The sequence below is a fragment of the Rhipicephalus microplus genome, chromosome 4 (assembly GCF_043290135.1).
Source record: "Rhipicephalus microplus isolate Deutch F79 chromosome 4, USDA_Rmic, whole genome shotgun sequence".
NCBI classification, from domain to species: Eukaryota; Metazoa; Arthropoda; class Arachnida; order Ixodida; family Ixodidae; genus Rhipicephalus; species Rhipicephalus microplus.
Genome location: NC_134703.1, coordinates 201,585,131 through 201,598,163, shown reverse-complemented (window position 1 = coordinate 201,598,163; position 13,033 = coordinate 201,585,131). Strand labels below are relative to the sequence as shown.

General features: G+C 48.4%; 1 protein-coding gene across 1 annotated transcript in view; it reads right to left on the bottom strand.

Annotated features, from left to right (window-relative positions):
* LOC142814468 (uncharacterized) overlaps positions 1–12,810 on the bottom strand; it is a 52,177-nt gene extending 39,367 nt beyond the window's left edge. The window contains exon 1 of the mRNA XM_075893230.1: positions 12,663–12,810. Coding sequence (XP_075749345.1) covers positions 12,663–12,794 — 132 coding nt within the window. The 5' untranslated portion in view covers positions 12,795–12,810. The remainder of the gene's footprint in view (positions 1–12,662) is intronic.
* Positions 12,811–13,033: the final 223 nt, after the last annotated feature.

The window sequence follows — 13,033 nt, the reverse complement described above, 5'->3', positions numbered from 1 at the left end:
AGCTACCGGTATGAGCCACCGCATAAACACTGGTAATGAGCATCCTATTCATAGGCGTCCATATCGGGTGTCCGCGGCCGAGCGTCACATCATCCAAAGTGAGGTCGACAAAATGCTCGCCAAGGACATCATTGAGCCATCTTGCAGTCCTTGGGCTTCTCCTGTAGTGCTAGTCCGCAAGAAAGACGGTGCATGGCGTTTCTGTGTGGATTACCGACACCTAAACAAAATTACCAAAAAAGACGTCTACCCTCTGCCACGAATAGATGATGCGCTTGATTGCCTCTATGGGTCCCACTATTTTTCCTCCATAGACCTTCGTTCCGGCTACTGGCAGATAGAGGTAGATGAAGTGGACCGTGAAAAGACGGCATTCATCACCCCCGATGGCCTATATCAGTTCAAGGTCATGCCCTTCGGCCTTTGTAACGCTCCAGCCACCTTCGAACGAATGATGGACTCCCTGCTCAGATGATTCAAATGGTCCACATGTTTGTGCTACTTGGACGACGTCATCGTCTTTTCACCAACAATTGAAACTCACATAGAGCGCCTCTGAGCCATCCTGGGAATCTTCCGTCGCGCTGGCCTGCAGCTCAACTCGTCCAAATGTCACTTTGGACGCCATAAAATCACAGTGCTTGGCCATTTAGTAGACGCCAACGGTGTACAACCAGACCCGGCAAAAATCAGCGCCGTCAAAAACTTTCCTGTAGGATTGACGCAGCTTTATCGGACTATGCTCCTACTTCCGACGCTTCGTGAAAAATTTTGCGCACATAGCGAGGCCGCTTACGCAGCTCCTCAAGAAAGAAGTCCCGTTTTCATGGGGCTCCGAAGAGGCTTCTGCGTTCTCGACTCTCGTCGCTCTTCTCACTACCCCTCCGATTCTGGCCCACTTCAACCCTGCTGCCCCTACGGAAATCCGTACAGATGCAAGTGGGGCATGGCATTGGTGCAGTGCTGGCTCAGAAACAACATGGCCATGATTGCGTTATTGCATATGCCAGCCGCCTCCTATCCGCCCCTCAACGTAACTATTCGATAACAGAGCGTGAGTGCTTGGCTCTTGTATGGGCGGTGGCGAAATTTCGACCTTATCTATGCGGACGCCCATTTTCGGTAGTTACCGACCACCACGCACTCTGCTGGCTGAACTCTCTGAAAGATCCATCAGGCCGCCTTGGTCGCTGGGCTTTGCGCCTGCAAGAGTTTTCCTATTCGGTGGTCTACAAATCTGGCCACCTATACCGTGATGCCGATTGCCTCTCCCGGTACCCTATCGACGATCCTGAGGACACTGACGAGCCCACGGAGAACTCTATCTTGTCAGTGTCCGACTTCCTTAATATTGGGGAAGAACAGAAGCGTGATCCAGAGCTGGTTGACATCATCAGCCGTATGGAATCCTCCACAAAAGATGCTTCCTTCCGCTACTTTGTCATTCAAAAGGGTGTGCTATACCGTCGCAATTTCCGACTAGACGGGCCCGACCTTCTCATTGTTGTGCCTAAGCATTTGCGCCGCTGTGTTGTCACTGAAATCCACGACGCTCCCGCGGCTGGACACCTTGGCGTATCCCGCACGTACGAGCGCGTCCGGCGCCGTTTTTTCTGGCCAGGCCTTGCTCGTTCGGTACGCCGATACGTCGCCACATGTGACCTATGCCAACGTCGTAAGACACCATCGCTGCTACCCGCTGGCCATCTTCAACCAATTGACATACCCGCGGAACCATTTTACCGTGTTGGGTTAGACCTGCTTGGTCCTTTTCCCACATCAACATTGGGAAACAAATGGATAGCCGTTATCACAGACTACGCTACACGCTACGCTATTACGCGAGCTCTACCGACCAGCTGTGCAACCGACGTCGCTGACTTCTTGTCACGGGACGTTATATTGATTCACGGTGCGCCGAGACAGCTTCTCACAGACCGTGGCCGTACATTTTTATCCCAAGTCATCGCCGACATTCTGCGTTCTTGTTCCACGCAACACACACTGACAACCGCTTACCACCCTCAAACAAACGGCCTTACGGAACGATTTAACCGCACTTTAACAAATATGCTCGCTATGTACGTGTCGCCCGACCACCGAGACTGGGACCTTGCCTTACCCTACGCAACTTTCGCGTATAATTCATCCCGTCACGACACAGCGGGCTTTTCGCCGTTCTACTTATTGTACGGGAAGAGAGCCGACTTTACCACTGGACACAGTCATCTCCGCTCACACCTCGTCCACCAGCGAGTATGCCCGCGACGCGATTGCGCGAGCCGATCATGCCCGTCAGCTCGCTCGCGCTCGGCTGATGGCGTCGCAAACCAACCAATGCCGTCGGTACGATGCGGAACATAGAGACGTACATTTCGCTCCCGGTACCCTCGTTTTACTCTGGTCCCCTCATCGTCGGCTGGGCCTATCCAAAAAACTTCTGTCTCATTACACGGGACCCTACCGTATATTGCGTCAAGTAACACCTGTCACCTACGAGATCAGCCCCATCTGTCCATCATCATCTACTATGCGGCCCAGTGATATCGTACACGTCTCGCGGATCAAGCCCTACAATAATGCGTCAGATAACGACCTTTAAAACACCGGGACGGTGCCTCCGCCGCCGGGGGTCATGCTACGTGCCAGTGCATGGAGCTGAAGAAGACGAAGCAGATAGGCTGGCACGAGCTAATCTGTGTGGCTGGCGCTGTTCGCCTAACCGGCTGTAAATACATCGGTGACTACCCCCCCGAGTCAGTCTCCTTCACGTAACAATATAATTGTGTCAATGTGAGCCACTTAAAGAACACTAGTATCATTCGCATTTTAATACGCAACTGTACAGTACTTAATTTTACAAGTTACCTGCACTGAATACCTTCTCAAATGTGCATACCGTCATATTTGCTCAGTGGCATTGCGCCTTTGTGCAATGCAGATAAAATATGTATATGTTGCACGTTGTACTGTATTTCTTTTAATAAACTAATCGAATGAGTACCATGGTAGATCTGCAGAAATACACATGCAGCTGTGTTGATGCATACTTAGGCATGGAACTTCACATTCGCTTAGATTGGTCGATGCATGCAGATAATGGAACATTATCAACTTGAGGCAGCACCTTTTTATTTGCCTGCTCGAGCAAGCTGAAAGGGTAAAGTAAGGTTCTTTTTATGGCGTTTATTGCTCAGCATACCTTTTCTAGCATTTCTCACTGCAGTGGAACCCGATGCCACTGAATATGCTTGCTATGCACTCAATTTATACTTACACATAGGAAAGTAGTTAGTTATGCAGGGTGCATACTGTATGTTGCACGCTTTGTGAAATTTCAGTCATTGTTCCTTGTGTATTTATTTTATGTTTCCGGGATTGAATTTCCTGTACAAAAAGAATAGCTTCGCCCCACTTCTCTCAAAGGCACCAGTCATCTCAGCAGCTGAAGATGATCGTGCAAGCAGCAGTGACGAGCTGGCGTGTTGCAGTTAAAAGTATACCAACATTGACATTACATTACTAAAACCCCAACTACACTACCTTGTCGAATTCTCTCATTTTTAATGTCGAAATTTATAGTGCGAGATATAATAGGTTGTAAATGTGACTCCAGAAACTCGCTCACTCTTTCTACGTGTTTTTTCTATTGTATAGGTGTCAATCAACGCCATACCTCTCATTCGTTTGCCCGACTAGCGCAAATTTTTTTGAAGTTGTGGCGATCTATTGTATTGAAAACAATGAATTTCTATTATAGAGAAAAAAATATTGGTCACGTGAGATATTTCAAAATTTGACAGAATGCCATGAGAGAATGACTGAACCCCGGTCCTTTCAAGTTGTTTTCGGTCGTTTCTTGAACCCACGCATAACAAAAAGGAAAACAAAACCTTCGGTGTAAGGAATGGGCATTCCGGAGTGGAGTACCTGGAAGGATTATTTCTACTGTTCTCGCGCCCCCCCCCCCCGCGCAAACACGAGGACTGGGTGGCGCCTTGCTGTCTACAGACAGTGTGACAGTGTACGGTGGCAATAATCCGCGCGCACCCTTCAGATTTTCGGCATGGGGGAGCAGCAGAGCACCTTTTGTTGGTTCGGGGAATGCCACTCTGCTGCAGCGCCTGTGCCGGGTCCGACCTGACTTTCCGTCAACCTCCGTGGCTCCAGGGTTCATTACTGCGTTCTGCGTGGATGGCCACCCGTGGCGTTGAATGACGAAGAAGCGGTGGCTGCGGAGAATTTCGCGGGAGACACCGAGCTGCATGAAGACTTCGAGACTCGTTCTGGACATCGGCTCATCAAGTACCAGAAACCGGGGCAATTGGTTTGGCCGAAAACATTTTGGCACAACACTGCAAACTCCGGACGTTGGCCATTACAGACGACGCACTTTGTCGGAAGCATCGGGACCATTGTTCGCCCGTAATTACCGTGTCTTCGGACGGCTCGCCCATCTCTCTCCCTGAGGCTTGAGTTTGAACATTGTTGCTTGCTCGGCTTTGCTTGGGAGAGGGTTCTCCGCTGATGTGGGCCGCGGGGGCGGCCGTCGAAGATGACACACTCCGACTGACAAGAAAATATGCCGCGTCGAGATTGGCGATTGGTTTGGTGCCACGGTAAGGCAGAGTCGGGTCCTACGAAAAAGGACTACGAGAAGAAGCGAGCGGGGTCAGAGATACGATGCGATGAGCTCGAGATGGTGGAGAGACGGAATGGAAAAGGAAGATAACGGTGCGAAGAGATAGCGATGAGGGGCGATGAGATGATGACTGGGGCAAGGACGGTTCGATGAGGAATGAAAGTTAGGGATAGGAGACGAGTGAATGGAGCGTTATGAAAGAGGACTAAGATGGAAATCACTGAGAGGCACGACGAAGGCGATGATGACGAAGAAGATGAAGACGCCGACGAATTGGACAATGACCCCAGGAAGAAGCCCTGAGCCCCGACTCGAACAGCCTGCTCCGAGGCCCCCGTCAACATAACCCTTTCGTGAGACGGATTTCATGCACCTTATTTATATAGATTAGCTTTGCGGGAAGGGAGGTGGCGTGTTGAGACATTGCGTGGTTTTATTCATTGATAACTTCATCATTTGTGTCGTCGTGTGTTTTCTTTATATATGCATACCCTTGTATTGTTGCACTTACTTTCTTTATGTGCCTGCCCTGTGTCGAACGTCACGAGTGTCTAAATCATGAGTTATAATTTTTTGTAGTGGTTGACGTACGCGGGTACACGATGTTTGCAGTTAGTAATAAATTAAATGAATCAGTAAACAGAAACAGGTCGTAGCGTCTCTTACTTCCCGGCCCCAGCACGAATCCCTGTATGTGGAAAGTGATTGAGACACGTAGCCAAGAGGTAACCGCATAGAAAAAGGGTTGAGTGTTCTTCCCTCTCTTTGGCAATTGGTGGCCTAGCGGGGACGTCTCACCAGGGCCAAACAGTCGAGATTAAACGGTGTTTTGTCGGAAAAGAAACGAGCATATTATGCAAGATACGCCACTGTAAATTTTTTTTCATCCGGACCGCTGAGTGTTGAGTAGAGATCTTGAAGACTAGCAAAGTTTCAATGCGCCGATCCATTTTACCATCACCACGAAACTCTATCTGATGCCACCGCGTGAAGTGAGCGATACGATAGGCAGGTAGACTTCTTTTGTAAACAGTTGCGTGTAAAGGAAAGCTCCCTTGTCCGCAACACTTGTGCCGGGCCACGTTCGTACGCCTCTGAGCTGTTATAAAAGATACTTTCGCGGTGAACAGTCGGTACCGAAGTTCCTCGGCTTAGCTTAATTTGTGCAAAAGACCGGGTTTTTAATGTGAACAAAGCAGCGGACTACTCGAAGCTAAGCTCTGTGGTGCCAGCCGATGCGGTAAGCGTTTTTCTCGCTTGCTTCCATGGCTAAGTAACATCAGAATTTATGCGTTGCTAGAGAAGTATCAAATGTCTTTGAAGTTTACTCGTTTAGGTCACCTAACACACAGTTTCAGTTTTTTCCGCTTGCCTGTGTCAGCTTAAATTGAGCATGTCTGTTCGACATCAATAATTTCTAGGCTTTAATGTTCCAACAAGATATTATTCTGAGGTAAGCGGTAGTATGCATATCAAGATTGTGACCGCTTGGGGTTCTCCAATGCGCTCATAACTCTTGGTTCACGGGTGTTCTTTTTATATTTCGTCCCCATTCAAATGCAGCCATTGTGGTGGGAGATGCATCCCGCGCTATTAAGCATATGAGCGCGACACCACCCGTGCCATTCTGTCACAGTGGTTTGCATGATCAACGTCCACGTACATACGTACCGCAGACAGGGCGTACATATGGCGCGAGAAAAAAAGGTGGTGCCACAGCTGCTACTTCCTTGTTTTTTTTTTTTTACTACAGAAGTGCGCAGTGTGGTATCGTCGCCGCACAGGCATATAAGCCGATACTACCTTAGCACAAAATTCCAACCAGAAAATGATGACGAGGGAGTCGCCATCACTGCACAACCCTGTCTCTTCGATGCCACATGCATAGATGCAGTCCGCTCTGCAGAGCTTCTTTCGGTTTTTAAGTGCCATTTATGTGAGAGTAGCCTTCGGGCAAAGTTTGTTTTTTCAAACCACAGTGCAATAATACTGGTGCAATGGCTTTTAGAGCTGTTCGTTCCAAAATGAAGCACGGCTGCGCCACAAGTGCGTGCTCTCTCTGCAGCCGGTCGTCTGGGCGCGAATGGCTGAGTTGTGTCACGACTCGATTTGATTGATTTGTGGGTTTTAACGTCTCAAAACCACCATATGATTATGAGAGACGCCGTAGTGAAGGGCTCCGGAAATTCTGACCACCTGGAGTTCTTTAACGTGCACCCGAATCTTAGCACACGGGCCTACAACATTTCCGCCTCCATCAGAAATGCAGCCGCCGCAGCCGGGAATCGAACCCGCGACCTGCGGGTCAGCAGCCGAGTACCTTAGCCACTAGACCACCGTGGCGGGGCTTGTGTCACGACTCTCTGCCAAGTGTTGTTTTTTTGGTGAGCCAGCCATCCAGTCCTGGTCTCCTATGAAACCAAGACTGAATCAATGCAAGCCTCAAAAAGCACGTGAAATTTTGGAGGTTTATTTGATGCGAAAAGAACAACATAGGAAAGCACATATCAGCACAGCTTTCATAGCATTTTGAGATACCATTTTAAATTAATACATAAGCCTTGCAATAATCCACAAGTGTCAGTGCTGAAATTGGGTTCGCATACATACTTTCATCTTGTGTTGTGTATCTGGTGGTCAGTCATTCTTTTGTGTGTTTTGCCATGTGCCCAAGAATAATCCGGAGTTGAAAGTTCATATGGTCGTGTGTGTTGTTGTCCTGTTATAAATTTATGCAGCCATAGGCAATAGCTGCGAACTAGTTCACCTGGCTTGCAACCCTGTAAGTCATATTTGAAAATATGAAAGCCTTTGTGTTTATTTTTAAATTAGTCAAACAAGCTTGTTTTAATCAATTTTCATTGAAACCTATTCCCAAATATCATGGTCTGTGGCAAATTTTTTTGCACAATGATTTTTGAAGTATTTGTTCATTTTTTTCATAATGGCCATATGGCATTTGATCTGCATAGTACAACATAACGTCCGCTGTCATTGTTTTTCATTGTTTTAGCTTGCATATTTGTTATACTGTAGTGCTTAGAACTTATTTGGGGTGTCAATTCCTGTTCACGTATGCAGGTGTCTGAAAAAGCTCAGCGTTTCACCAGGACGTGGCTGTTGAAGTTTGTTGGCCTCAATGGAGGCTAGGAAAGACACTTCACAGATGTGTTCATAGATTTGCAGCCCGATTGCTGCTGCCCCTCAGAGCAGAGATCTGCAACAGCCTGTGATGAATGATTTCCTACCCAATCGCTGCTTTCAGGACTCCGAGCAGCCCACCGACATTGCCTGATCTCCTGCTGCAGCCTCTAAATCATCACCCCACCTCTGCTGCCCTGGCCATGAAGTGGGGAGCCTTGCTGAGCTCGCCTTATGGTTTCGGCTGCATTACTGAACAGCAGTAACTAGAAAAACTGAACTCAAAATTAAATTGTCTGGCTTGGTATATTTAGAAATAAAGATATAAAATTTTGTTTAAGTATTCCTAACTATAAATTGCTTGTGTGCAGGATATTAGCCCGAGCAGTTATTTTAGTTATGTTATTGCTTTTTTTGGCTAATACTTGATAGAACAGCTTAGGTTACAATTTCTCGCAAACTGAGAAGGAATGTGTGGAGGAAACTAGACAGTAACTAAACTTGTGCAGTCTTACGCCCTACATGTTGGGAGGGTAATAGGCAACACAAGAAAAAAGGCATAAGTGGACGATTTAGTGAAATAGAGTAGTGTTTCTACACTAAGTCAGCCAGTGGTCAGTCACCTTGAAGTATATTTCACCGCAAAGCTTGTATGGGGCTGCTAGGGGAAGTTCTGAGTGCGTAATGTAAAGTCTATCGGCTAAGAAATGCTAATAGTAAAAAGCCCATAGTAAGAACGGTGGAATATTATCAAGCCAGTGGTAGCCAATTTTCGTTGCGAAGCAAATGTTGGCGTAAAAATGGCGTTTCATTGGCAACAACATGGCTTGAGATTGGTTCTATGCTTGGCATATGTCGCCAACTACATCGGTGAAAGGACGGGCTTTCATTGGCATGTGTAAAGTAGGCCGGCGTCGGCTAAATATTGGCAAATGCACGGCAAAACGTCGGGCCCAGGTTGGTTTGAACATCGGTGCGACGTCGGAAGAAGTTGCATTTGACCGAGAAGTCAACCATGGGCCAATATCGCAGCCGACGTTAGCTGACACAGGTCCGAGATTGATCCAACGCCAGTGTGCTGCCTGGGAAGTTGACCCGAAGCTTGTATTTCCCATATTTGCTGTCGGGGTACAAGTCCCGCTGAAGGAGCCTGCGTAGACACTAGCGCCAGATTCCCCTTTAGGTATTATTGTATGAAACTCCTTGCCTAGACTAGAGAGAAGGGGAGCGAGCGTAAGCTAACAGACGCCTACGTCGGCATTGTGAGGGGGGAGCGTAAGAGAGGAAATTGGGAGAGAGAGTAGGCCCTCGCCCAGTAGAGCGTGGACGCCATCGTATCAAGCTTGCTCATAAGATGATTCGCATCCAAGATTAACCTGCGAAGGGATCCGCAAGGCAAGCCCCAGAAGAACATATTTTGATTCAATAAGCAGCGTCGGTGAACGTGCGTCCGTTCTGCGGGATTATCTTCTGAATGTTGACATTTTGACAACGCAAAAATGTAGTTCACACTGACCTATTTTCAAAGCACTGGAACATTTTTTGTTTAAAACTGTATGGTATTGACAATTTTTTTAAATGCGAAGCATGGATGCTACTCAGGATCGGCCGAGTTTCGCGAAACTGGGGATCTACCCAAGCTCTGGCGACACCCCCTTGTGAACGACCCAACAGCACGAAAAAGTCAAATCCACCCCTTAGCGCGCTGCGTTTCATTAGCTACGATGGAACCAGTCAATGCGTCAAGGATGGTCGACTAAGTTGGGTGGTGCTTTAAAGCCAGAGACATCTTATTTTATTTGTTTGTCATTCTACTGAGTGCAGAAGTGCACCCTGTCATAACTGAGGACTTGTAGTGCAAGAGACGCCAATCAGCCGAGCTCTCTCAAGCTGTGCTCGTCGACGAGAATGCTGTCTGCGTCCAACAAAAGCGCGGGAACACTCTTAAGGGCACTTCAAGGAACGCTCACCAGCGTGTCAGTGACACGCTGTGCGCGTGGCACACAAACGCTGTTACACGCAGTCGGCGTTTCAGGAGAAGCGCATGCATGGACAGAGGGGGGGTAGAAAGAGCGCAGCATGGGCGCAGGGATGCTGTCACTCCCTCTGTGGCCGCATAGTAATCACCGAATCAAACGCTTGATAGTCAAACCGGCATCATCAATGTCATGAGTTGAACTTGGGCCTTCTCAGAATCAACGAGTTGGTATCCGAGTTCAGGCGTCCATCAGTTTGATAGACAGACGCCCGTGGCGAATATCGAGTCCGCCCGACACTTTTGCTCTTGCCGAGGAGCGGTGCTGACATCCCAATGCCAGCGAGCGCACTGTTCATCTACCAGCTTTATCGCGCAGACTATGCTCACGCGCACGCAAATGTAAGTGTTATGTCTCCATGTGGCAACTATAGAGATTTTGCAAGCGCTGCGGGCGTTGCGGGCGTTGCGGGAGTAGCGGGCGCCATATGAGCTTTACAATAGCGTTTGCCCTGCTGCGATCCGCAACGCACGATCGCAGCGACACCGTAGCCTCGAAACCAATGCTTGCAGGCCCCATGCGGGCCGCCATCACCGCCCATAGCCTCAAAACCAGCACTTACGGGCCACTGGCGGGCCGTCATCACCGCACGCAATTTCGGATTTTTTGCGTGCGGTCCGCCGATTCGCGTTACGACGCATGCGCAGAGGCAGCCACCACTCCGCAAGGGTTCGCGGTGCGCTATTTTAAAACTCCCTATTGCGCCCGCAACTAAATCCACGCCCGCAACCCCTGCGAACATTATTATAAATCCCCCTCGTATTCAATTTCACTACGCTCACGGCATTTCCAATCACAGCAGCGTTGCCGACGAAATGCGAGCGCCCCTGGTGACCACTCGCCCTTACATTTATCCGCAATACTTGATAGAAGCGAAACGAGCAGCTCAAGAGTGCTCGTGTGCAGCCGTTCTGTCTTCGAGAGTGGAAATTTCTATGCAGAAGGTGAAACGAAAGAACCTGTGCGAAAGATTACAAACGCCCACGAACCCACCTGTGGGAGGCGCGTGTTGAGTTGGCAAAGTACAGCACCACAATCAAGTTGACGTCGCTGCACTACTCAAATGTTGAGTGAGTGGCGGCGCTCACGTGCTCGCACGCAATGTAACTTTGATAACTGGCGCAAATGTCTCACATGCGTTTCCAACGCCACGTGCGTTCGTGCAGCCATTTTTATCAATGCTGCTATCACGCGCTCCGCACTGTCTTCATGCCAGGGCCACCACAAGCGAGCTCCAAGTAAACTCAGCTGCCCTCGAAGCTCAGGCCATCCTGCATTGCACCCCATTTCTTGGGCGAACTTCAGTGACTTTGAGCGTATCTATATATCTACCTAGCCGCTTACGTTTGGGTGCTCTCGTGGCCGCCTCTTAAGTTGCCGCAAATCAAAATTACCATGGGAGGGTAAGATGGTTTGGCCAATATGACACGCTGGCCAAGACATGACCAATGTCACAATCTCGTCGCGTACGTCATCCTACACTTCCTGACAGACAGTGGCACATACCCACGGACGGGCATGTGTCGCTGGTATGTGACCGTATGAGCCAAAAGTGATTGACACGTAGTATCTACCCATGAACGAAGAGAACACACATGGGCGATTTTAACGCGCCAGCGTTAAGAAATACCCGACATCGGTAGCGTCGACTCGACGAATGCAAATAATAAATGTAAAGGTCCCAGCAGGAATCAAACCAAGCATTCTGCTGGGCAGTGAAGCATTTTACCGCAGAGCATAACCAGGTCTCGGAACTACTTTTGAAATAGACGCTAATCTTCATAAAGCATCAATAGTGAAACATCAACATCAAAAGCTCCCACCGCGTCTCGCAAGCAACCTTTGTGCTACCTACCCAAATTTAAACACATTAATGTACTCCTTTCGAACAGCCGTCACGCCGCGTCAACGTCAATTGTTGTTAATTGCCATGTGCTGAAGTCGATTTATGTAGCAGCGTCCAGAACCAGCATCCTCGCGAGTTTAGTGCTTCATATCAGCTTCTGCTGTTGCTAATACGCATGTTCCAGCTGGCGTCGTTGTGCTAGTGCAAATAGCTGGTTGTATCAGCACTCACCACTGTTCAACGTATACCTGTGCGTGCAACATTTGTACATATATTTAGCGTCATTTTATGACGTGTCGCTCAATAAAAAAACGCAACATGGTTACCTTCCCTCCGCATGCTTCATAACGTAGATTCCCGAGTACGTGGGATATGCCAAATTTTTATGTCGTGAAAAGGAAAACTACGCTTTTCATTGAACTATTGCAAAAGATGGCGCCACCACAGTGTGTGTGGGGGTATCTGAACGATTGTTTGCACGAACCTTAAAATACAAATCAAACGCGAGTACTAAAGTTTTGTTATATAAATTGAAATTGAGGGATTTAGGGTTCTAAGAGTGCGGGTCATCTGCATGCCTTTCTCGTCGTACGCTGTTCTGGGACAAATGTATACCTATAACAAATTACATCGTGTTCACGCAGCCGTATATTTCACCAGCTCCGGCATCTGTTTTAAGAACCAAGAAGGAGGCTGAGCAAGCGGACTCGCCGAACAAAGCGAGAGAGCACACAACCAGTCATAAGGGAATCAAACCTATTTCGTAGCGATGGCATCACTACGGCACTGATCGTTGCTACTCTACAGACTTCCACAAGTTCCATATATTGTTGCCATTGATAGCATTACCAGCCGATTACACTGCACTGCGTTTGATAGCAGCTCAGCAGAACCAGTCGGCCGAGGTCTAAACTGAAGTTTGCCTTTTGTGTTTTTTCATCTCCCCTTAACAGGGTGGGTGGCCCTATCCTAGAGGCAAGACAAACGTTCGTCCTACCTGGTTCGGTTTGTGGAAAACCTCGGGCCAATACTGCCGGGGGCTCCACACGTACACAGCGTAGTCGAAGACTAGTGCGTATGCCAGCAAAGCTCCCAACGCGGCTCGCAAGCGACCTTTGGTCAGCGGCATTTCTTCGTGGCACGTCTTGGCCTGATCCTTGCCTACTTGCTTGATCCTTGTTATGCCCTACGCGTGGGCGATGATGATAGCCATGCCTCAAATATCGCTCATACCCGCTCAGGGAGATATGCCAAGAATTGAGTACATGAATTATAGAGACAATTTCAGTATTTAATACTAACTAGAAAATACTGTATGTAACATGAAAACAGTCCAATAATTGTTTTTTCCTCCCGTTTAGACCAGAC